Source organism: Erpetoichthys calabaricus, chromosome 4 (genome assembly GCF_900747795.2).
Source record: "Erpetoichthys calabaricus chromosome 4, fErpCal1.3, whole genome shotgun sequence".
Lineage (NCBI taxonomy): Eukaryota > Metazoa > Chordata > Cladistia > Polypteriformes > Polypteridae > Erpetoichthys > Erpetoichthys calabaricus.
Window position 1 is genome coordinate 55,462,756 of NC_041397.2, and position 27,604 is coordinate 55,490,359.

At 37.3% G+C, this 27,604-nt stretch overlaps 1 protein-coding gene across 2 annotated transcripts in view; it reads left to right on the forward strand.

Annotated features, from left to right (window-relative positions):
• LOC114651093 (suppressor of tumorigenicity 14 protein homolog) overlaps nucleotides 1–27,604 on the forward strand; it is a 77,391-nt gene that overhangs the window by 25,535 nt on the left and 24,252 nt on the right. For both annotated transcript variants that reach the window (XM_051926515.1, XM_051926514.1), the window contains exons 8-12: nucleotides 6,137–6,279; nucleotides 6,534–6,631; nucleotides 10,766–10,875; nucleotides 16,316–16,449; nucleotides 27,451–27,555. In XM_051926515.1, coding sequence (XP_051782475.1) covers nucleotides 6,137–6,279; nucleotides 6,534–6,631; nucleotides 10,766–10,875; nucleotides 16,316–16,449; nucleotides 27,451–27,555 — 590 coding nt within the window. The remainder of the gene's footprint in view (nucleotides 1–6,136; nucleotides 6,280–6,533; nucleotides 6,632–10,765; nucleotides 10,876–16,315; nucleotides 16,450–27,450; nucleotides 27,556–27,604) is intronic.

Consider the following 27,604-nt stretch of genomic DNA (forward strand, 5'->3'; position numbering starts at 1 on the left):
TTGCATGGATAGGATATAAAGTTATGGCTGAATTTTGGAAGGTATTGAATTTAAGAACATAAGAGTTGAATCTCTGCTATTTGCAGATGAAGTTGTATATATGTCCTCACCACATCAGACTGGGATATTAGAGTGGAATGATTTGCAGCTGAGTGTAATGTGGTTGAGATGAGAATTAGGACTGCTAAATCAGAGGTCATGATCCACTCCAGGATCAGAGTTGCTTATTTTCTGTAGCTAAGGAGTGCTGCTTCAAGTGGAGGAGTTCAACTACCTCTGGATCTTATTCATAAATTAGGGTAGTGGTTATCAGAAGTTACATGTTATCTCATACTGCTTAGATGGTCCATGGTCAAAGCACTTTTAAAGTTTTTACTTCTTGCTGTGCTGTTGCAGTCAGCAAAATCTTAAAAATCCCACTATTGAATGAAGGCTGCTTTTGGGTATTGTATGTAGAAATTAGTTCTTTTTAACCTTTCTACCTAAAATTGTGGTATTTTTGTATGTTTTACATAACTGTTTATAATCCTACATTTCAAATGTGATTTATTTCATAAGGGTCAATCAGCATTCAACTGGTAGGACAGTGATATTACATGCTTGTTAATCTCATTGATTTTAACTGCTGGTAAAAATGATACATGCATTATTAAAAATGAAAAGGTTCAAGCAAAAATTGCTGCCTAATTCTTAGCACTGTCAATAGGTCCCATTTTAATAGGATTTTTTTGTCTGATTGAAGAAATGTAGTTGGTAAAGTGAGGTAATTTGCTCACAAACAGATGGTGAAGGGTAGATACACAATATCTCTCAAAAAAAGTAAAAATGACATTGCAATGACATTATACATTATGAACGTCTGGAGTTAAAAATAACCCAGTTATACCATCCATCAGTACATGTGACAATACTCGTATGTTTTACTTCTATTACTAGCTTTGACAGAACTAATTCAAAGTACTGTACAGAGAGTGGAAAACTCATTCAGTTAGAACATATCGTGTAAGTTTCCAACAGATTTCCTAAAGATTTTGAATATATATACAAATATAAAAAATATAGACAGAACAAATTGTGTAACTTTCCTACAGATTTCCTACAGATGCTTAATACTAAGTTTTGCTGACTTTCTTGCATAATGTGTATTTTCTATTTAATAATTTGTCCAAAAGATGTTGCTATAAAACATAACAAAAAATTGAAGCCAAAGTATTTTTGGCATGATAAGTGCCTTTCTAAAAAAGTGGAACTTTTGCAAGCACCAGCGTTTTTTAGGTAAAACACATTGCAGTATAAGCAGATGGAGAATGTTACACTCAAATAAACTGGGGGTCTTCCCTGAAAACCCATCCGTTAAGGACAACAGAAAGGTCAGGAGTGCAAAGACACTAAGATCTGCTAAAGAGAGTTGTAGCTTATTGTCTTGGAAACATTGGAAGGTCAGCTTTACCACTAATGGCCAGGAGTAGTTGAGAGGAGAATGAGCTAACATTCATCTTGTGAACCAAAGAGTGGCCAGGGTCTGATGAGATAATGAAGATGGGAAGTGAAGGAAGGACCTGTGCAGAAGTTTGTAGTCTACCTCAACTGGTAGACAAGAATTACAAATCTATTTAGGAAGGTCCAGAAAGGCAGAAGAGTTCTATTTTCTTTTTTTGTTCATTTTTACTTTGAGTTGTCCCTGTGATTATTTGTTCCTATGATCATCAGTCCTTCAAGGCAGCATGCAGGTATGCTTTTAGAGCAATAACTTAAAAGTAACTCCTCTCATAATATTTAATATTTAACCTTTGCTTTATCACAGCTACAGCTAAAATGTTTTAACTTCACAAAGATATAGATAATTAAAAATTGTAATATTTGTGTTTAACATAAGCTTTAAGTAATATGCTGAAAACCAGAATTGTAGATGAAGAAAATTATTAGATAGTATACATTTTACTTATAATGTAAATATTACATATCAATTACATGCACAATATTTCTCAGTGGTGATGTTCATTTCTTGTTCATTGTGCATTTAGAAATAGAAACTAGAAGATACACTTTTGCATAATGTAGTATTCGGTTCTAGATTGCCTGGGAGTGATAGTCTTTCTTTGCATTTGCCTATATATTAAAAAATAGCAATTCGTTCATGTGCATCTACAGTATCTCTTTGTTCCACTCAACCAAAAACAATGGCCCATTTAATAAGTTAATTTATTTTCTTGGAAACATCAAAGGAGTCTGCCCTTTTCTTTCAATAGTGCCAGGAATGCTTGTGATGTAGCACTACCAGGTGTGTAGCCAATAGAGTACCATTTTATTAAATTAGTCACTTAATGATGAATACACACAAGTGAAATGGTTTGAGGAAAAGAGAAATAATATTGAATTTAAAGTTCTTAACAAGTGAATAAATTAGAATGAAGCGAAAAATATAAGAACTAAATAGACTCCTTTATACTAAATGTTTGGGAAGCATTATGCATCTTTCTGAATTTTAAAGATGGTCAAGTGGTATGAGTTAGAGTGGTCTGTGATGGACTAGCACCTTATCCAGGGTTAGTTCCTGCCTTGTTGCTGGTCCTGTTGAGAGAGACTTCAGCTTCAGCTCACTATTTGTAATTTTTGAGATTTTACTCATATACAGTAGTTAAGAATCAGCTGTGTGTTTAAAATGGAGTTCAGTTAACAACATGGGCTTACATCAAATTAAGATACTGGTTTGAGAAAAAGATCATATAAAATATGAACTTCCTGAATTTGGACAAAGCACCAATAGCATTTATAGTTAAATAGTCTGAAATAATGAAAAATATAGTGTCTCAGGTTATAATATGCACCTTTTCAAACTGAAGGATGAAAAATTTAAGAATGTCTGTGCAGCTTAATAGTACAAGTGTAAATTATTTGCTGTAAGCAAAATCAATTTTTAGCCATCCATTATCAAATTACTTAGTCCAGTTTAAATTTGCAGGGGGCCAGAGGACAATCTCAAATGTAAAAGTAATTCGTATGTAAAGAAAAAATAAGTGAAAACAGTGTCATTATTTCAGCTAAAAATAAAAGTGATTCTTCAAAATATGATTTTGTAGTTAATGCTTCACAGTAAATATAATAATAATAATTGAACACATTTTATGACATGAATTGTGTTTTAGTTTATATTTTTTAACATAAAAATATCACAAAGTTTAGCTGAGATCATCTGAATAAACACTGTAGGTCAGCCCCAATCAGAACATTTTAATTGCTGCCATAGAACACCTGGAGGAAGCTTCACAAGCACATGACGCACACATACTGCAGCCAGACATACAAGTTTTTGATTAAGTCTTCATATCTGTAGTAATAGAGTAATACTAACCTCTGTGCTGCCCATTAATTTCATACAACACCTTATCAAGTCTCTTAATGCATGCTATCAGTAATATTGGCTATAGCACAAAAATGTCCATAAAAGTTTTTTCCATACCTTTTTTCTAGAGAAAGGATCAAATTATATGCTACGGTAATCATTTTTTTTTCTTTATCTCTTTTCATATACATCACGTTCACAGCTATTGCAGTTATGGACATGCTGAGTCTTTTTGTGATCTCTGCACACTTGAAGAGCGCCTGTCGTAACAGCATTCAATCAGTTACTTGTTCACTGGTGTTTACTGTTTGTCCAAATTAGACAAATTTGCAAAGCAGAATCTTCTGATTAGCTTTTTTAAAGGTCAATCCGTATTCATTTATAGGACATACAAAAATAAATAAAACATCTAAATAGCCAGTGGTTTAGTAACAATTAAATGGGTTTAATAAACCCATGTGAAATACTGTGCATTTTCAATGAACATAAATGTGAGCTCATTTGGACATGAGAAAAAAAATAGAATAGTTATTTTTGATTATAGTTTTATTCAGTTATTGGTAATCAATACATGGCGACAAGGAACCCCATCTGTCTTTTTAGCAAAGAAAAAAACTTGTCCCCACAGGACTTCTATACAGTCCAATAAATTCAGTTTTTAAGATTTTCACTTAAATATTCCTCCGTAGTGCTGGACTTTGCCCTGGACAAATCATACATTTTATTCATTGTGGCAAAGGTGCACTTTATTGCAAATCAGTAGCACAATCATATTCCCTGTAGGATAGGAGTTCTGAGAACTCCTGCTTACTAAACACATCCTGAAAAAAATTATACAAAATACTTTCTATAGAAAGTCATTGACCTAAGGTGGGAATTATCTTAAAAAGACAGTAATTCCCCAGAAGCCCAGTTTATTTTAGGACTGCATTTTTTCAGCATTTAAATGCAAAAAAATATTTTTTCTTTTGCAACCTGTGATCAAGTGTGATATACTTAATGGAACCCTTCCCAATTGTTCCACGATCAGCTGAGTTAATTAAAGTATTTTTTCTTTCAAAATTGTTTTTGAATAGCTCTTTTACTATAAAAAGTCTGAACTAACAAAGTTGATAGTTCATATTAATTTATATTATTGACTGACACAAGGAAGGAGTTATGAGGTTGTTTAATGCTACAACAAAGCTGCATGACATTCTTTTTTCATTATTTTTGAGAAATTGTTCAAAAAATGCCATCAGTTTTCACAGTACAGACACAACCTTTCAGAACTGCATTTTTTTTTCTCTCTTTTAAACTTAATTCTGTGCCTCTAAGTAATTTCAAGGCTTTTATTTCCTGCTTGAGAAACTAAGGGAATTTTTTCTGCACATTTTTAGCCTACTCAGTTATTCAAGAGCATATTTGGTGCTTTTAGAATCTTTGCTAGATTAGATGTGAATTGTCCATAGTATGTAATCAGACCCAGGAATTATGTCAAATGAGTGAGTTTGAATGGAGCTAACACTTTTGACTATTTCACTTACTTTTTAAATGTTACCCAGACCTGCAGAATGGATAATGTGACCAAGATGTTCCAACTAAGTTTGAAAAAGTCACATTTTCTTTTATTAACTATTGATTTGTGTTTTTCTAAATATCCTAGGACTTCAGCCAGTTGTTCTAGGTGCTTGGCATCATTATGCCCTGTCTCTAGGTATAATTCAAATAGCAGTCTAGGCAGAGTAGTGTTATAAACAAGGCTCAGGTACTCGGAGTAAAGGTTTTTGTTATAACAGGAAATGGAAAGCACCATTTGTGAATTTTCCCTTGGGGATTAATAAATTTATCTATCTATCTATCTATCTATCTATCTATCTATCTATCTATCTATCTATCTATCTATCTATCTATCTATCTATCTATCTATCTATCTATCTATCTATCTATCTATCTATCTATCTATCTATCTATCTATCTATCTATCTATCTATCTATCTATCTATCTATCTATCACAATTACGTCATTAGGTGACAGACAAGAGTTAGAGCAAATAAACTAAAACAAAAAGCCAAAATAGATATTTAAGCCCATGTTAACTTTATTTTATGTGACTGGCAGAGAGTGGTGATTAATTAGCCTTTACTACAAACAATGGGAAAACTGCAATTTGCTTATTCATTTTCACTTGTACATCAATGTCACTTAGTAGACCTAGAGTTTATATGTTCAAAAATATTGTATGTCAGATACAGCAGTATATTAGCTTTGCCCCATATATTTCTGTTGAAATAAAAAAATGCTGCATCAATATCTAGTTCCATTTCTTTCCTACAGTATTTATATCTTTATACAAAAGTCTAATAGAACATATTTTGTTACACACATGTTTTAAAATAATGGTTGCCTAATGCACCATGTTACAAATTCAGTTTAAAATCAATATACAGTAGTGCAATTACAACAGCAGCTCTCCAATCTCTAACTAATATAATCCTACAACCATGGCATTTTGTTAAAAATAATTATTTCATCAGATTTAAATGAACTTAAAGTTTATGCATGCTCTAAATGTACATTTAGAAGAAAAGCATTTCATGGAAGATAAATCTTCAAGTAGAAATGAATGCAACAATGGAGTGTAGCTGCAGTCAATTTGAAGAAATAAAAGTAGGCTTCTGGAGGTTTATATAATGTTTAAGAAATAAGAGGGACTTGTCACCTAAAGCTCTGTCACAAGCTTCCTTTTTAAAGGAATGTTTATTTTATTTTATAAGATAATATTTTTAATTTCATTACATTATAATTTATAGGTGGTGTGGCATACCAGTAACATGGACTCCTCCTGTCATAAAATTAACTTCATCTGGTAATGTGATGCTAGTAACTTTCTCATTCAACAGGCAAAGAGATAGTGCCATTTTTAAGGCTTATTTTCAAGCTGTTCCAAAAACAGGTAAGGTTATAATTCATCTTAGTCTGACTGTGACAAATAGCAAGTTTCTGTAGTTTGACTGTTAGCATGTACTCTTAAAAAGGTATAAAAAGCTGCTTCTGGTAGTATGCAAAATGTATAATAATTTATTCAGCTGTGCATGCCAATTAGAACAAACTTTCAAAAAGAGCAAAAGAGTTGGTCTGATCCTTATATAACTTGCATTATAATGCCTTTGTTTATTTTACTCATTAAATTTGTTTATTGTGCCTTAGGCTGCGGTGGAAGCATTAGCTCTTGGAATGGTACACTGTCTTCTCCTTATTACCCTAGCCATTATCCTCCTAATGTTGATTGCACATGGAATGTAAAAGTAAGAAAAATCTTATTCAATAAAATGTATCACATAACTTTAATGCTAAAGTTTAAGGAAATTATTTTAATTACTTAAAAATGTTTCAGTTAATGTATTTTAAATACACCATATCTTTAGTATAATCCATTCAGCTATGATTTAATTTATTTTAATTTTAAGTATGTCACAAAGGGTTTGGTTAAAAGAGGATTTGTGTGTGTTTTTTTCCCCAAATACCTACTCTTTGCTAATTTAGGCATTCTATTGTGTCATCATTTTGTAACTAAGTAGGCCAAAGTTGTTTGAGATTTGGCAAGGGTAAAGTTTAGTTCTGTAACTTGATGTTTATAACAGTTAGTGTAACATTTTCTGATTATGATGCTTTACCCATTTGAGGGTGGCAGGGTTGTACAATTAGTTATTAGTTTATTAATTATTGGAAGTATTTAACAAGAGCTCACTTCGGACATTCAGTAAAAATGGAATGCAAGAATAAACATAATAATTCTTAAAATGCATGCTACTTTAGGAAACAAATTACTTCACTGGACTCATAAATAGTTCACCAGTCAGGAATCTTTATACTTTTTGTGTGCTTTGTAAGGTGAAACAGGCAGACAAAGGGAAGTGTACATCATAAAGCAGGGGAGGGGGATGTTTTTCCTATCAAGGGCCATTTAATTTTTTTAATAATTCTTTGCATTTATATAGCGCTTTTCTCACTACTCAAAGCGCTCAGCAATTGCAGATTAAGGGCCTTGCTTAAGGGCCCGACAGAGCAGAGTCCATATTGGCATTTACGGGATTCGAACCGGCAACCTTCCGATTGCCAGTGCAGATCCCTAGCCTCAGAGCCACCACATCCTTAATGGGCTATACTAAATTACTGAATATATATCACACTAACCTCTCTGATGTGATGGCCAGAACTGCTTCTCTTTGGTGAATGGTTTGATGTCAAACGGTAGTGATGATTATGCTATTCGCAGCTGATTTTGGTCAGTCAGTCTTGAGTGGAATCGAGTCTTTGCAAGATTCAGTTTTGAAAAGAGCTGCACACAAGAGTAGGTTAAATTTCAGACCATGTCTCCTCAGAATGGGAAAGTCATCAGGACGTATATACAGTTTATAGAACTCAAGCAGAGAGCGGTTGTTGTACTTAGCTTTGAGCTTGTTGTTGGTTTGCAGCTTTATGATTTCATGTTGCATGTTGTCAGGTACATCAGCTGGTTCAACATTAAATCGCATAGCGAATATGTTACCCTTTTCCAGTTGCACTTGCCACAGCTTTCATTTTACTCCAAATGATTTCATATACAGTGCTGACATACAGAGCAACAGAGAGCTGAGAAGCTGATTAGAACCTTGGAGCTTGATGTTAGCTCTGAGAATTACTAAGTAATGTCCACCATGAAGGCCAAATCACGTAGTCACTTTCTGTCAGTGAGTTCCATGACAGGCTTTGCCTTCATCTTCATGAACTCTTTTACTTCTTCCCTCAGTTTGTAAAACCATGTGAGCATATCTGTGCACCTCACAATGGTAGGCCAGATCTCCATACTCCAAATCAAGCTCACTGAGTAGCTCCTTGAACTGGCAACTGTTTAGACCTCTGTTTTTGATAAAATTTATGATGAAAGCGACAGTTGTCTTTACATTTTTGAGCTTCAGAGAATGTGCACACAGGTTTTCTTGATGTGTGATACAGTGGCATACCACTAAATCACTTGGATCGAGACTGAGGCAACTCACTTCTTTTATAACAAATGCTGTCAATCCCTTTTTTGGGCCAACTATTGCAAGGGTACCTAATTTTTCAAATGGTAGTTCAAATTTCATAATAGCTAAAACAAGTTGCTCAAACAAATCCTCACCTTTAGTAGTGCCATGCATGGCTTGCAAAGACAGCAATTCCTCCCTCGTATCAAACTCCGCAGTAATCCCTTGCACAAAAATGGCTAATTGGGCAGTAATTTTTATGTCTGTTGTTTTATCGCAAGTCAGAGAAAAAAACTGGAATTTCTCGGGGTATCCTTCACTATGTTTTCAATATCTTGGGCCACATCAGTAATATGCTCTGCATCATTTCTTCGAGACAAACTGACACATTGGAACAATTGCTAGTAGCTCTGCAGCAGCAATAAGGCACTAATTCACAAATGCTCCTTCTGAATGAGGTTTCAGCTTCTTAGCAATTACCACAAAATTTCCTTGCATGACCATGTCCCTGTTAGAACATGGTCTTGTGAAAGTGGCTTGTTGGGCATTCAAATCCCGCCGAAGAGTGTTAAATTTATCCCAGCGCATTTGTCCTTTCAACTCTTCCACTTTAGCATGTTGTGAGCTGCAATGGCGCTCGAGATTGGCCTTTTTCATCACTGCGAGCACGTCCCCACAAACTAGGCACACTGACTTGCCTTTTATTTCAACAAAAAAGTAATTGTTTATCCATTTCTCTTTGAAAGCTCAACATTAATCATCTACTTTTCTTTTCTTGACTGACGCCAATGTGTGTCAGCGATGATAATTAATGATAAGTCTGTTGTGTTCACTCTGACTGTGACCAAGACTGGCATACAGCCGGACTGTCCCACCCAGACGCCCCTTGCTACTATTTTATTTCAGGAAAGAAACTGCATTCTATATATTTTTTTCTGAGTTGTTTTTTGTATAAATCATTAATGAAAAAATACTAATAATTAATGAACTGCAAGGTGGGCCGGATCAATCTGTCTTGCAGGCTGTATATGGCTCAGAGGCCAGAGGTTCCCCACCCCTGTCATAAAGGATACCAGTGTGCCATACAGGCAGGTGTTTGGCTTGGAACAAGCACTAAAGGTGCTGCATTTCAACTGACTTCTGATGGACGCCACCCTTTCCTGCTGTAGTATTTAAGGTCTGACTGATGAGTTGTGGCCTGTTTTAAAATTATTCTCAGGAGTACTTCCGGTGCCACTCAAGCCCGCCAAGAGGCGCTTTCTGGTCATCAGCTTTTCAAAAGAGATGAAAACACTACACTTCCTAGAAGTCTCAGAGGGAATCTTAAATACTGCCAAACACTTTCTGTGTATGCATGTTTCCCTTTACAACTGTTAGTAATTTTAAAATCAGTGTTTATATTGTTATTATTTGTTTTGTATTTATGATACTATTAACAGAGGTATTGTATTGAGTCTTGAAATAAAGAATTTTGGTGATCTTTTTTGATGGATTGGTTGTTTGAATCTACTTAAAGATTACAGATATCAGAGACTATCAGGGCTGTGGAGTCGGTAGATACATCCTTCGACTCCATCTCCGACTCCTTAGTTTCCAGTACTTCTGACTCCAACTCTGACTCCTCTGTATTTAATATGCTAATGTATTTTCCATGTTAATTGAAGGAAGGCAACATACATGTCATTTAACCACAGAACTACTGGCTAGGAAGCTGACTCTATACTGTATTGGCCAGTTTAAACAAAAGACAAGAACCCCTGAACACACATCAGGCCATAGCACACACCTACACCTACATCATTACACTTGTTTACACTTAAATGAACTTGTTAAACACATTATATCTGAAATAAAATGAAAACACTTTTTGTAATGTACCATAATCCAGATTACAATATGTGAATGTCAGGTTGTATAATAGCTCAGCTGAATTTCACCCTAGTAGTAACAACACTATGCACTGGGCTTTATTCTTATATCAGAAAAGTACTTAATTATGACTGTTGTTTGTGAAATGGGACATTTGAACTTGCTGTATTTTTTTTTTTTCATTACAACTTAAATTTATTAGGAGTCGGAGTCGGTACATTTTTGCCGACTCCGACCTCGACTCCAGGTGCCCAAAATTGTCTCCGTCTCCGATTCCTTGACTCTGACTCTGACTCCACAGTCCTGGAGACTATATTAAGTTTAGATGCAAAGCAAGAACTTATCCTGGATGGGGTATCAATCTGTTACATTAAACTTTATTGTAAGAAACAAGTGCTCTGTATTTGATAAGATTTCATTTATGTATCTAAACAGGAATTATTACATTGCTTGTGTGTTGTAATTAGGAAAGCAAGTAATAATTTACTCACGTATTAATTACTTATGTGTATATATATTCCTTGGAAAGAACAATGACTGTTTTGTTTTTTAATCACCATCTAGGCTCCAGTGCGTGGATATTTAATATCACTTACAATAGTATTTCTAGATATTCAAGATTCACCAACTTCAAACTACTGTGACAAAGACTGGCTTGACATAAATGGTGTCAGGTAAGGTATATCTAACAGCAAAAATCTGTTATCTTGAATGTTATTTTAATAGTATTTTAGATCCTTCTACCTGGGATTAAATTCCTGGGGCCTCATGTATAATGCCGTGCGTAGAATTCGCACTATAACATGATGTAAGCACAAAAGCCGAAATGTGCTTATGCACAGAAAAATCCAGATGCAGGAATCTGTGCGTTCGCCAACTTCCGCTTTCTTCCGCTACATAAATCCCGCTCAGCGTGGAAATAAACGCACGTGCACGTGCTTTCTGTCCCGCCCCAACTCCTCCCAGAATTACACCTCTTTGAATATGCAAATCAATATAAATAGCCCTTAAGCCCAGCATTCTGTGAAAAGGCAATGGCAAAAGTACGAGAAAAAATAGAAGAATTTCAGCGAGTACCAAATGGAGGCAAAGAAAAACATAGTATTTGTTGGTTTAAACAGTTATATAAGCAACAAAAGGAAGTTGATCGAGTGACATAGCGTGTTGGAGAAACTCGAAAGCTCAAGTTCACAAAATCGCACAGTGCCCGAAATAAAAAAGTTGTCACATATCAAAGTCAGCGTGAGAAGGCGACTCGTAGCCCACCGTCTGAGTGTCATATGAAAACTTATTAGGGTACAGTGAAAAAAAAAGGCACACAGTGGGGAAAAAAGCATGAAATGTCAACTTTAATCTCGAAATTTCCACTTTAATCACGTAGTTTATTTTGTCATTAAAGTAGAACATCATAAACTTCATCTTAAAATCGTTTAATTTACTAGTTTCTCAAATCCCATCATAACTAAAGTAGCACGTTAAATGCTTTGTTGTGTATTTGATCTTATATGTGCTCTATGTGCTCTTCCTCCGACAGGACATAGAATCCATAACGTTCGTAATATTACAGCTCTCTGAATAATTAAAATACTGAGAAGTATACGTGATATCATTTTCATGATGATATGAGTTAAAGCATGTTATTAAAGATGGAAACACGGTGACGCAGTGATTGTTCATGTCTTACAACAAGATGCTTGCTGCGCCATGCGCGACCTTCAATGAAATGCTTTATTACAGAAGTACTGTCTTTTTCAAACGTACTAACCTCCAATTCCTGTCCTTACTTTTCTTTCTCCAAATACCCAATCGCCACACAATCAGCTCTGTAATAGACGTTACGCCATCTGTAAGCTTAGAACGCCGATTCTTCAAAACTTTTAAGGAACATCGAAATATCTTCGTAATGTTTAATTATTCTATCCATCTATCCATCTATCCTTCCAGTGTCGCGCCAGCCACAGCATGAATACAGCGCGAGGCAGGAACAAACCGTGAACGAAGCTCAAGCTCGCTAGTGGATGTGGATCTAAGAAAGTGTAACAACACAGGAACAGTAGCACTGCTTTGACGCTGGGTGCCACCAGTCTGCAAAACCGAGCGGAGAACTTGCGTACAACAGGGTATGAGGTACCGTGGAAAAGTGCGTGGCTTTACGCCAAGTGTAGGTTTTATACATTGCGATTTGAACGTGGAAACGTTCTTACGCAACATTTCTGTGCGTATGCACCGTTTATACATGAGGCCCCTGGTGTGTGGTCTGAATATACCGTATATATTTTACAACAGAAATATAATTATCAGACTCTCTTAGCAGTGTTCACTACAGCAAATACCACTTAACAATATGAGAGTAATTGATGATTGGTATGTTACTGCACACAGGCTTGTAATATGTACACATGAAATGAATGAGGAGATTTATATTTTTTCAACTTCAAAACACTATGCCCCATGTAGATGATTTTAGGCATATTTTTTAGTCGGTTATGAATGTATTGTAGAATGCTGCATGTACCACTTTTGGGTATTGAACTACTTTAATTAAAGACTATGAACACATAACCTGTCAAAATAAATAAAAGTCTTGTTGCTCTCATTTTTGTATTTGAATATGATCATAAAACTATTTGCCTTTTTAAAAAATGGCATTTGCACCAAGACACTAGAATAATGCGCAACCCAAATCTTTGGAGAAACTGAAGTATATAATAGAAAAAACATTTCGTACATAGTTAATTCTGACTGAGTGATCTTATGAAAATTGATTAATAACTATTTCAAATTAAGCAAAAGCTTTTATTTGTAACCTTGTGCAACAGCTTTTAAAAACACAAGAAAAACCGTCTACTTTTATGCATTTTCATTTATGGAACCCACATGCAGGTACAGTAATCCCTCGCTACTTCGCGGTTCACTTTTCGCGGATTCACGACTTTGCGGGTTTTTAAATACAAGTGATTGCCCGCCTATCGCGGATGTTATGTTCCAGACCCATCAGCAACAGGAGAAAATCCGCGATATAGAAAGACCATATAAATAAACATTTTTATAGTTTAAGCCTTAAAATACCCATCCCACATGCTTTAAACACATGTAAACTTATAAAACACACTTTGTTAACACATATGATATGTGGATGTCGGGCTAAGGATATGAGTAACATCTCACTATTATAAAACATTTTAACTTCACGCAAGACAAGACAGTGAGACAGGAAAATTGGTGATGTACAGGCTTAAAATTATTGACACGCAGAGCGACAAGCAGCACAAAGTCCACTTCTCCTTAGCGTTCATTCAGCTCCCCACCCCCTTGACAATGCGAAGTGGCAGGAGCGTACTGCGCTTCCGGGGAGGGGGGATTTGAGCGAAGGTGCGTTCAGCTCTCACACACCCACACACACACACTCCTCCTTCCGAACGCGTAGAGCGACAAGCAGGCATTTTGGCAGAAGCAGCACAAAGTCCATTTCTGCTCAGCGTGAGTTCAGCTGCCCCCCTTCACAAAGCGAGTGCAGACACATTGACGTCTGATCGCTGCGTGCAGTGTGCAGTGTTGGTCTGAGGTGTTTAAGAATGTAGAAAGTGTTTAAGAGCATAGGAAGTGTTTATAAGAGCGTGGGAAAGGTTAACAAGAGAGTGAGAAAGGTTTATAAGAGTGTGGGAAGGGTTTATAAAGCCTTAAAATATGTATAAATAATAAAATAAATATAGGTCGCTACTTCGCGGATTTTCACCTATCGCGGGGGGCTCTGGAACGTAACCCCCGCGATAGGTGAGGGATTACTGTACCAAGAATTTCAAAAAAACTATAACAGCAATAAAATATGCGAAATTGAAATTTTGATGAGGCGTCATTCAAAATAAAATTATGCAGTATTTAATTTTGTTTTAATAGCATTTGCTGATTTTAAGCTTAATGTTAAGAAATATTTATATTTCAAAGTGACTTTTAATTAAAAACATGTGTAGCTGATGCTGTTACTACATTTTTGAGAGACCAGGTTTGTTACTCTGGGTGGATTTAAGATGTCCATTTTATTGTGACTATATCCCTGTCTTTTGACAATTGGTACTTATGCACTTCTCTAAAGTAATGTTTCTAGCACATGTTGTGCATGGGCCGATAGCTCAGCTGTTACATTTCCAGTGAAGTAAATGAGTCATTTTACACATTTGTATTCTACACATTTTGGATGCTATTTGATACATGCAGCTATATTTTATAACCTGAACATTATGATGTTATGGATCATACGAATGTGCATCATGTGCCTAGAAACCTTGTAGCATAATTACACCCAAAGTTTGAAAGTGATGGTGTCCATGAAAGCAATCGTACAAATGACAATGAAATAACATCACTTAAATCACTATAAAAATACCAAATAAATTGACAAAATTAACATTACTGATCAATCCTGACAGAGCCCCTCTTTTAAGGCGCAGGCACCACACACAACCAGCATATTTAGACACACACCTCACTTGAAGTTGCTGCAGTTATCTAGAAACAGGAACATCTCTGGCAGGAATACAAAAGCAGTCCTGTAGTCCAGAGCTTCTCCAGTGAACCAACCCTCCAGCAATGGCAATATGTAAACTTCAGGATTTCATACTTGGTTTTACCATCAATATTAAAAAGGGATGACTCTCTAGATGGTAAAGAAAATAGTTTGATTAAATTAGTTTTAAACCTAAACATGGATGCTGGGGTGAACCTCATAATGAGCTTCACAGTGTGAGTCTTCTGCTTTGAATTTTTTTTGTGACTATAGGCATTTTTCCATATAAGTCAAAACTTTGTTAAACTTAGTATATTATATTTATTTCATGTTGGGAACAAACAAAATCTATCTATCTATCTATCTATCTATCTATCTATCTATCTATCTATCTATCTATCTATCTATCTATCTATCTATCTATCTATAGATAATAATATTTCAAATTAAAAGAATGAGAGAATTCTTAAAAACAATGTTTTATTGTAAAGTCTTTCCTTTCTGTTGCTACAAATTATTAAATGTGTGAACTTGGCCTTTATAATACGGGTGCATTATATCACAGGTGCATCACATGCCTAGAAACAGGTAGTATAATAGCAGCCCAAAGCTGTAAAGTCAGTTAAACCATGGCATCTGTCTATCTTTTTTGTGTAATCATAGCCAAAAGGCCAATATTTCAAATGAAAAGAATCCTTACAAACAATGTTTTTTTTAACTATTTCCTTTATGTTGCTACAGAGTATTTAATGTGCAAACGTGTTCCTTATAACACGGGTGCCATTTTATCATTGGTCATGTGGCAACCAAAAGCTGTACTTGATAAGTAAATATGGTACATGAAATAGCAGTGCCCATGTGAAAAAAACATATCAAAATGGTGGCGTGCATTAAAAAACAAACAAATGAAATTATTATAAATTAAAATTTAAAATAATAATAATAATCATAAATAAAAAAACAACATTATTTGCACAATCCTGTCAAGTCTCTCAAAAACCTTCATATCAAACCCTCTCTATCTTAATAGCAGGAATGGTCAAAAAGTATTTGTCAGATCATTATTCTTCAGCATTCTTCTTCATTCTTCATCAAACTATCATTCTTCAGTAGTTAATTGCATATTAAATTGCCTGCAATGGTCCTGCAAGATTCCACTTTCAGTTTTGTCTTACTTTCCTTTCTTGAGTATTTTCATACTTTCTTGTTAACTGTCTCATTCTGTCTGTAGCTCTAAACTCAATGTATACTTCTATATTTGAGTGATTCTAAAGTAATAGCAGTATTTTAATATAGTTCTTTTTAATATTAGAATGTTGACAATATCTGTTAAATTACTGAATTTCAGAACACTGTATAGTGAAGACAATGCAAAACACTTTTTGGAATCTGTTATTACTTCCTACAATTAAAATAAAAGTTGTATTGGTGCAAATTATCAAGAAACATATTTTATGAAAACATGTTTCCTGATCTAATTAGTGGCATTCAGCACTGGGAAATACCTTCCATTGCATCATGATAGCAAAAACTTTAATTAATCAGAAAATTCATTAGAGAGTCTTTATAAAAATATGTGTGTTTAATAATTGTTTAATTTATCCTTTCAGACTTTGCAATCCTATAGTTGAAAGCAGCCGAAAAAGAGTGTATTCATCTCCTGTTAGTCTCCATTTCCACTCAGATGAATCTATTACTCGAAGGGGTTTTTACATCTTGTACAGGGCTTTCAGTTATGAAGATCGTAAGTAATCCCTTAGACTGGGTCAATCTGAAGAAAAGTAGATTTTTTTACTTAAATGATATAAAAGCATTGTTTAATTTTTAGGAGTTATCATTTCCAGTTTCACTATCTATGTATATTAGTAAAAAATATTTAAAATGCTAAGATTTTTTTGTTAATAATGGATTGTTGACTACTTTAAACATATAAAGTAACTGAGTAGTTACTTTCTAACAAATAATTTCTAAAAGGCACAGAACAATTGCTTGTTTTCATATATAATGTGATTAATTTTGATTTGATCACTAAAATTATTAGCTGTAAAGAAGTGTAACCAAGTACTATTTGCTGAAGTAGGGCATTGTATTGTTGGTTGGAGATTGTTGTAAATTGAATGCAGGCAGTTGCCACTTGTAATCACCCGGATACAATCTCAGTGAGACTCTGGAAAAGAGATTAGAACAACAACCTACAGAGTAAAATTGATTCAAATTCACTGATACATTTACAATACATTAACATATTTTGATATAAGATATACTTTATTCACTGGTATACCAGTGGGTTTACTTGAGCTGCTGCTAAACAAATCCTTTACTATGTAATTTTACGTTGCACATTTGATTCCATTACAGCAGAATACTTGGTTAATTGTGAGTGTAGGTAGAAGTACTGCAATTGGAAATTAAAAAGCGGGAGAAAGTGCTCTGCTGGAGTTCACAAGACTTGGCGTTTGATCGCATTTTCTTGGTGTATATTTCCATCTTTCAATCACTGAGCAATAAAATCGGTTTGAGCTCCTGTTACTTATAGGTTCAAAAACACATTAATCACTTCTGTTAGTATTTTGCTAACGAAAATGAATGATTTATCTCAGACAATTTTGTTAACCTCTTAATTTGTGAATTTCCCATTGGGATTAATAAAGTATCTATCTATCTATCTATCTATCTATCTATCTATCTATCTATCTATCTATCTATCTATCTATCTATCTATCTATCTATCTATCTATCTATCTATCTATCTATCTATCTATCTATCTATCTATCTATCTATCTATCTATCTATCTATCTATCTATCTATCTATCTATCTATCTAAACTTGAGTTACATCTCGGTTATATATTAACAATTCATTGTTCATCAGTATTACATTGAATTGAAAACTTAATGTAAAAACTCCTATATCAGAGTTAACTATTAAACAAGATGTTCAGTTAACAAAAAGGATTTATGTCAAATTAACAGTCAGAAAGAAAGACTGTAGAAACTATGACTTTCCAAGACCAGGATTGGATATCCTTGATTTAGATCAATAATAAGGCATTATGTTGGATGCTCTTGCCACTATTTCAGAGACTCGAATCACAGAATTTTATTGATTTGTTAATGATGGAAACTGAAGTCAACTAAACCAGAAATAAAAACAGTACAAAGTAGATTAATGAGACAGAGTGTAAGATTATGTTGGAATATGACTACAGTGAGTAATAACTTTACTTTGGGGCAATGGAAGGATTAAGGGAAACAATGGTAAAAAAAATAACCAGGATAGAGAGACAATTTTTCTACCAGTGAGTGTACATGTGTCTTGAAAAGTCTTCCACATCTATATATATAATTCACTAAAGCACCCGACCATGGGCAGGCAAGACACAAGACAGAGCCCTGCCCGCCAACTCACCGAGCCACACCCACCAACGATTCACTACGCACAACACTATAGAGCCACACCCGCCAACTCACAGAGCTCCGTCCAACAACTCTAAGACAATGGGATACGCACGACAGAGCCCCGCCCGCCAACTCTAACCCTCCTCCCGCGTCATGGGATACGCACGACAGAGCCCCGCCCACCAACTCTAACCCTCCTCCTGCCATACTCGCAAACTGTTTTACACGCTGCATACAGCGATTCCCAACCGCCCCGCCCGCCAACTCTAACCCTCCTCCTGCCACACTCGCAAACTGTTTTACACGCTGCATACAACGATTCCCAACTGTTACAAACATGCTTCTTCTTAGATGGTTCTGCAGGAATGGGGAAAACCTTTGTCTACAAAAACCTGCTTCATACCATACGTTTTAAACGCTGCATACAGCGATTCCCAACCGCCCCGCCTGCCAACTCTAACTCTCCTCCTGCCACACTCGCAAACTGTTTTACACGCTCCATACAGCAATTCCCAACTGTTACAAACATGCTTCTTCTTAGATGGTTCTGCAGGAATGGGGAAAACCTTTGTCTACAAAAACCTGCTTCATACCATACTAAGAGCATAGTGTATTTGTTGGCTTGCCCGCCTGCCCGCCCACCTGACTGTTACCAGCATTGACCGTAATGTACTGGAGTGTAAAATAATCGCAGCTGCTACCTCACAAACTGTCCTTATTCCCTGGATGTCGTATACGCAAGCACGCAAGACAGAGCCCCGCCCGCCGACTCTAACCCTCCTCCTGCCACCCTCGCAAAATGTTTTACACGCTGCATACAGCGATTCACATTCATGAGAAACATGCTTCTTCTTAGATTCTTAGATGGCTCTGCAGGAACGGGGAAAACCTTTGTTTACAAAAACCTGATTTATACAATACTAAGAGCATAGTGTATTTGATAGCTTACCCGCCTGCCCGCCCGCCTGACTGTTACCAGCATTCACCGCAATGTACTGGAGTGTTAAACTATTGCAGCTGCTACTTCATAAACTGTCCTTATTCCCCGGATGTCGGATACGCATGCACGCAAGACAGAGCCCTGCTCCCAACTCCTCACCTGTGTCGCATTCATCTGTGTACAGCCCACATGCACCTGTGCGCCACGTTGACTGCTTATTTTCCAAACACATCCTGTCACAAACTGTCCTTATTCCACGGATGTTGGATACGCACGCACGCAAGACACAGCCCCACCCCCAACTGCTCATCTGTGTCGCTTTCATCTGTGCTACAGTCTACATGCACCTCTGAGCCACGTTGACTGTTCATTTTCCAAGCATGGCCACAGCTTCAGATGTATTTCATGGAAACAACGCTTCTTTCAATGTAATACAAATTCCTGCATCAGGTAACTGTATGTTTCTATCAGTCAGATATTTTTGGAAAAATGTCATCGACGAAACTGTTGCTCTCGAACTTCGCAACATGGCTGTAACCTTTGTTTGCCAACATTGGGATAACTTCTGCGACGTGCTATCCATTGCTCTTAGTCATGGCGGCATAGTCATACAGTCTGCTAAACAATACGCTGACTACATGAATACTTCCGGAGTTTATGGTGGTGAGGCAGAAATTGTGGCGATGTGCCAAATACTTACAGCTACTATCACCATTCACTTCCGAGAACGTCCTAATGCCTCTCCTCGAGTGTACAATCAGGGCCAACGTCTCTCCATATCCCTGCTCTTTAGCGTTTTTTTGGATCATGGGCATTACGAAGTTCTCTTGCCTCTCACAAACACACGTGCTGACCTTCTGGTGCCATCTATTGACAATGTCGGTATGTGCATACAAAATACACACCCATGTGATCTCCACACTGATGTGACGTCACCTTCCCACTATCCTCTTATTGAAAAACATTTACAAACGCATTTCACACCGGAATTGCAATGCAACGTTTGCTCCAAAACCTTCACACTCCAGAAATATCTCAACGCACATTTAAAAACACACTCCACTGAACAAACGCATTCCCCACAGGACTTTCAATTCACCATTTGTTCCAAAAAATACCGACTGCAGAGATATCTCAACGCACATTTAAAAACACACTCCACTAAACAAATGCTTTCCACCCAGGACTTTCAATGCACCATTTGTTCCAAAACCTTCCGAAATATGAGGGTTGTCTGGGTTCATGCGGAATTTTATCGTTTGTCGAGTGTCAGCCTGTCGAAACCTGTTCTGCTGTGTAGAGGGATTATTCAAGTGGTTGCATGTTTTTGTTCAGATGTTTTGCTCCCTCTTTTCCTTCAGAATGAACACGAGAAGCAAACGAACTGAGAGTGCCCAGCCGGCGCTAGCGGCAAAGCTCCCGACTCCGTGCGTGCGTGACTTTCGAGTGATGATTTTTTATGACTTTTCTGATGGTTTAACAGCTAAAGAGTGCTGCCAAAAACTTTCTCGCATCTTCAAGAAGAATGCTCCAAAGAAGACGATGGTTTTTAAGTGGTTCCAGCGCTTCAGCACAGGCCACTTCAACTTTGACGATGAAGAACGTGAACTGAAACCGCGAAGTTCGACTGATGGCAGAAATGCTGATCGTGTGAAGGAGTTCCTGGAAGAAGATGGTCGTGTGACCATCAGGAAAATTGCCCTGGAACTTGGGATGACCCAGTATGCTGTCGACACCATCATTCGACGAGATCTTGGCTTTACAAAGAAATGTGCCCGATGGGTTCCAAGGCTGCTGACTGTGGAACAAAAGCAAGCTCGCATGGAATGGTGCAAGTTTTTCCTTGACAAGTTCAACAATGGCCAATCGAGGACTTTCGCGAGTGTTTTGTGGCGTGGGTCAGAAGAGCCCAAAAGTGCATTGATGTTGGCGGTGAATACTTGGAAAAAGTTTAAAAAGGATCGAAGTACATGAGAAAAATAGAAAAAAAAATCCTTGGCTACTTATTTCGAGTGATTCCACGTGGAACCCAGACAACCCTCATATCTCAACGCACTTAAAAACACACTCCACTGAACGAATGATGCAATGTGAACATTGCCAGGAATGCTTCAAAACAACTCGCACTCTCAAGAAGCACTTACAAATTCATTCCCCTCACACCTTCACTTGCACAATTTGTGAGGAGGACTTCACGGCTGAGATGGATCTCCTCAACCATGTGCAAATCCATTCAACACAAACATTTGTATGCAACATTTGCGACAAACCATTTCAAAACACATTCCCTGACAAAATCCTTTCAGTGTCAACACTGCACTAAATCGTTTGAAACATCATTTCTTCTCAACAAACATACGAGAACACATTCCCATGACACATTCTTTGAATGTGTACATTGCAAAAGCTGTTTCAAAAACTACATCATCTCGCAAATCACATGCACAGTCATCGCATTCAATTATCCACTGCTTTTCAAGAAGATACTGCCATTCCCGTCCAAGAACATAACATTGGCCTACCTAACGCACTATGTACTTCTTGTAATGCTCTTTATATGCCAGCAGAGGTCAACAAATCCGGACATTACACTAAGTGTTGTCATACCGGCAAGGTGTCTTTGCCACCGCTATCTCAACTTCCTCTTTTATTACAAAACCTCTTGACTGGCAAGAACCCGCTGTCACGGAATTACTGTGATCATATCAGGGAATACAACTCTGCTTTAGCTTTCGCTTCAATGGGCGCACACATCGCTCAACCATCTGGCCACGGACCGTATGCTTTCAGAATCCACAGTCAAATTTATCACCAGGTCTCTCCTTTATATACCAATCCTAATACGTCACCACAATACGGTTAGCTATATATCTTCGATACTGCTGAGGCTACCACTCAACATTTGCAAAAGGAATGTAACAGCGCTTGCAGTAACATTTTGTTGCTACAACTAGACAAAATGATATGACAGGTTAATCCCTTCACTAAGTCTTCCGTGCAAATGCATGACATTATCACTCACAGTAACCCTGTTGCTGCTGTACGAATGGTATTCATGGAAAATCCAACTCAGGATATGAGAAGGTACAACGCTCCGTCCTGTCAAACTGATGTTGCAGCTATCTTTGTAGGTGAAGACGGGGAACCTCCTGCACAACACGACATTTGCATATACCCAAGGGGAGATGCTTGCAAGCATATTTCTGTACTCAATATGAACTGTGACCCCATGGTTTATCCACTGCTATTCCCTTACGGAGATCCAGGCTGGCACATACAATTGACCCATGTAGAAGAAAAGCGAACCGTGAAAAGAACACGAGTCACGCAGCTCCAATTTTATGCTTACAGGCTTGCCATGAGATCTTCATTTAGCGTCTTGCATTCCAGTGGCAAACTCTTCCAGCAATACGTCGTCGACGCATATGTCAGAACAGAAGTTGCGTGTTTACATTACCTGCATGTAGAGCAATACAGGGGACTGCTGGATGCTGTCACTGCGAAAGCACAACACCATAACCTCCGCCCTGGACAATTGATCATTCTTCCCTCTACCTTTCAAGGCGGTCCAAGGTACATGCAACAGAACTACCAAGACGCGATGGCAATTGTCCGCAAATGTGGAAAGCCTGACTTATTGCTAACCTTCACCTGCAATCCTGCTTGGCCGGAAATCTCTAATGTCATTTCCCATCATGAGCAAACAGAACACAGACCGGACATTGTTGCTTGCGTCGTTCATATCAAACTGCGAGATTTCCTAACAGATATTCTGGAGAAGAATATTTTTGGCAATGTTCTTGCTTACATCTTCGTCATTGAATTCCAAAAACGAGGATTGCCTCATTGCCATATGTTAGTTACACTTGACTCACAATCCAAAATAAGGACCAAGGATGATATAGACAAATTTGTCTGCTCTGAGCTTCCAAATCCCAAAATACACCCTCGACTTTTCCAGCTTGTCACTAAATGCATGGTACATGGTCCGTGTGGAATGCTCAACGCCAACTCACCTTGCATGAAAGACGGCATGTGTAACAAAAATTTCCCAAAGGACTTCAACGCTGAGAATCAAGAAAACACACAAGGATACCCCATATACCGCCGAAGACGGGAGAACTGCCATTGTTGGCAAATACGATATCGACAACCGTTGGATAGTTCCTTACAATCCCTGGCTTTCTCAGAAATTCAATGCTCATATGAACGTTAAAGTTTGCGCGTCCATTCATTGTATCAAGTATCTATATAAGTATGTCTACAAAGGACATGTCGCTGCATCCATTGCACTTCACAAGGAGCCAGACGATGGTGTTTTCCAACATGACGAAATGCAGACTTTCCTTGACGGTAGGTATGTTAGTGCTCCTGAGGCTATGTGGCGTTTGAACGAGTACAGTCTTTCAGAAAAATCTCATGTTATTACACGATTACCGGTTCATTTGCCAGAACAACAAGTCATCTTCTTTCATGAGGGTCACGAAGAACAAGCGCTACAAAGACAAGCCAACAAAAACACTATGCTATTAGCATGGTTTGAACTCAACAAGACAGATCCCGAAGCTGTAGAGTTACATTACACTGATGTTCCCCAACATTACACATTCCAAAAGCCATCTGGAAAATGGAAAAAGAGAATCAGAGGAGGCACAAAAGTGATCGATAGAATGCCTGTTGTTGCCATTAACGACACCGAAAGTTATTACCTCAGACTTCTCCTTACCCGTTCCGTAGGCGTCACAAGTTTCCACCATCTACGAATGGTCAACGGCGTCGAATGTGACACTTTCAAAGAAGCTTGCCAACAATTAGGTCTTCTTAAAGCTGACAAGATTTGGCATGATACTCTTACAGAGGCATCCCAGATACGAATGCCACCATTCTTGTGAGAACTTTTCGTTTTCGTCTGTGTCTTCGGCGAACCCCACAACGTTCCATGCCTTTGGGACACGTATAAACTCTCCCTTTCTGAGGACTTTCTCACAAAATATTCCACATGCACTGCTTGCATGTATGCTCTCGTGGAAATTAATGACATGCTGCAACCACATGGCCTCAACCTGCACAAATTACACCTACCCCCCCACTGATATTCCTCCACTGTGTCATTCATCTCTCACCTTTGAGGCTCAGGCTGAACACTCACACGCTATGGAACACTACAACAAACTCAACACAGAACAGAAACACGCTGTTGACACTGTTTTACACGCTGCATACAGTGATTCCCATCCCCGACAAACATGCTTCTTCTTAGATGGTCCTGTAGGAACAGGCAAAACCTTTGTCTACAAGACCCTAATTCATACCAACAGAGCTAGGGGAGACATTCCTACAACCGTAGCATCTACAGGAATAGCTGCAACAGTGTTACCGGGCGGACGAACTGCACATTCCGTTTTTAAAATACCGTTGAGGCTGAATACTACTTCCACATGCAACATCAAACCTACCTCGCCAGACGCTCAACATCTTCTGCAATCCAAATTGATAGTATGGGACGAGGCGCCAATGACACATGCATACGCATTCCAGGCAGTTGACAGGTTATTACGTGACCTCACTGGTGACACGCAGCCATTTGGAGGTAAAACAATACTATTGGGTGGAGATTTCCGACAAATTCTCCCTGTCATTATGCGTGGCTCCCGAGAACTTACTGTCGCCAGGTGCATTAGCAAGCAACCTTTGTGGCGTCACATGCATGTTCTTACACTAACGACAAATATGAGAGCTCTTCCTGAAGAACAACATTTCGCAAAATGGCTCCGCGATGTTGGAGATGGGAAAAACGGAACACCTGTGACATTGCCTTCACATTGTTTTCCTTTTATTTCTGATCCCGTTCAACAACTATATGGGGACATCGACTTCTCAACTGTCACTCTGGAACAACTTAGCACCCGAGCTATATTAAGCGTCACCAAGGAAGACTCGCTACACCTTAATGAACAAGTGCTGAAACTTATCCCTACTGATGAAGTGACATTCACCAGTGTTGACTCCATCATCACAGACGATCCTGCAGATCAACTTTTATTACCCGCATCCACATAAACTCAAAATTAAAATTGGTTCAGTCATCATGCTTCTCAGAAACCTCCTGCCAGCAAAAGGTCTCTGTAATGGCACTAGACTTTCTGTTACCAGCATTCACCGCAATATACTGGAGTGTAAGACTATCGCAGCTGCTACCTCACAAACTGTCCTAATTCCCCAGATATCCCTGACCCCATCAGATTCAAATTTGCCTTTTACTTTTACACGCAGACAATTTCCTGTTAGATTGGCGTTTGCAATGACAATTAATAAGGCACAAGGACAAACTTTCAAAAAGATATGCCTGTATCTGCCAAAACCAGTTTTCAGTCACTGACAATTGTATGTTGCTCTCTCCAGAGTTCCATCTTTTCATTCACTCACAGTTGTATCCTCAAACGCACCCCATTTGGACAACTGTGTCTTTCAGGAAGTGTTCAGTCATCAGTAAATAATTATGCGGCATATGCTATGCCGCGGGTTGGGTAGTGTTATTTGTTACGTCTGTTTTTTGTTGATACATTTCATCATCTGATGTTGTTTACTGCATCCCAATATTTAAGCATCCCATTTAGACTCTTCAGTCTCCTGACCACTCCTTGTTCCTTTAGTAACAAAGCATATTTATGATTAAAGAGAACTGTCATGAAGCTGATGACCATGGAAAATATCTTTCCTTCTACAATAAAACAGCTCACTGAGAAGATAGTATCATCAGTTTGTCACTGCTGTGTTCCTTCCATTTTTAAGGTGTCCAAAATTATGCTTTCTCTCAAAAACCAAAACATCTCCTGGGTTTTTGATTAAAGCCCTCTGGCACTAGCATATCATTCTTTTGCATTTCAAGTCTGCCACCAGCACTTTACCTTTATGTTCTTTACAGTTCCTAAATGTCACTAGAAGAAGCAGTAAATATATCTTCCAACAATACACTGTATTACAACTTCTAGACTACCAATGTACTTATGATAGTATATTTTCTATGGATTTCATGTCCGCGTATAAAGCAATTTTCTTTAACACCTTCATAGTAAACGATTTTGTATGAAAATCTACATGTATATTGGATCTTTGACTTTCTTATGAACAGACACCAAACTTTGAAGCTGGAAAGCCATCAGTGAGGATTTTATCTCTCTTAACACATGGACATCTCAGATATGCATTCTGTTTCAACAGTACATACTAATGACCACTTATATTAACAATTCAATATTAATTCCATTACAGATGACATCACTCAATTAGGCTTAGTCTCAGAAGGTAATGAAGTGCCATATTGGAAGGAGATGAATTGGGAACAACCTATAGTTAAACCCATTCAGTAAGACCAAAACAGTTGTACATTTTATTAGATAGTCCTCCAAGCTCCTACTTGTAACTGGTGACAGCAGGAGGAAACCATTTAAATTCATTGAAAATACATTTTATCAAAGTCTGAACTGTAATTGAAAACATCACTTAACAAAGGCAGCTTACCAGCAATTGGATTTGCTGCATCAAATTATAAAATGTTTATCTGTCAGAGTCATTATTGCATAATCATATTAATATTGAGTTATGGAACCTACTATACAGTTAATTACAAGTGTTATCACTTGGGAATATACAGTAATTTCATAAATGAGGGTCATTTTGTTTGAAAGTTAACAATTTGACCTTGTTATTAATTTTGCATATTTTTTAAATTTTGAAATTTTCTACACTAAATATGTATTCATTTTGTTTATTTTCTGATCCAAAATATTCCTATGCAGAGTCACAAGGGGCTAGAGCCTATCCTAGCACCATTGAGCAGAAGGCAAGAAATTTTTCATGGGGCAAGGTTTATCATGGGGCATTCTCAGCCATACATCCATATTAAACCATACAGGCTCATAAATTGTAAGGAAAAAAATCTATTTCTTCAGGATGTGGGAGGAAACTGGAGTACCAAGAGAAAACCTATGTGGAAATAGAGGATATGTGCAGCCTCCAGCAAACACTGCCAATCTACAATTTGAATCCAGGATCCCAGAAACAGCAGCACCAACCACTGCACTGACCATGGCACCCTCTACCAAGTATATGGTTTTGAATCAAATGCTATGCATTTATCCTTCTGAATGAGTTTTTTTGATTACATATGTTTAAGTCTTAAAGTTTGTATTTATAAAACAAGTACTGTCTCCATATTGTTATCTGTGGAAGTTATGATCATCTTTTTATAGGCCTATTACTTCTTAAGATTCTTAAAAATGTTCACATATTCATTCTTGTTCCTTTTAAAATCCATGGTATTTTGCACAAAATGTATTATAGAACAGTCCACAGAAAACTTTAAAATTATTTATGGCTTTTTACATTTTTTTTGTGTTTAATAGCTTGTCCAAAACAATTCCAATGTAAAGATGGCAAATGTATCTCTTTGAAGAATCGTTGTGATGGCTGGAAAGACTGCTCAGATGGAAGTGATGAAATTAAATGCAGTAAATGTCTTGTAATTTTTTTTTTTAACTAAATTCATGGTTATGTGTC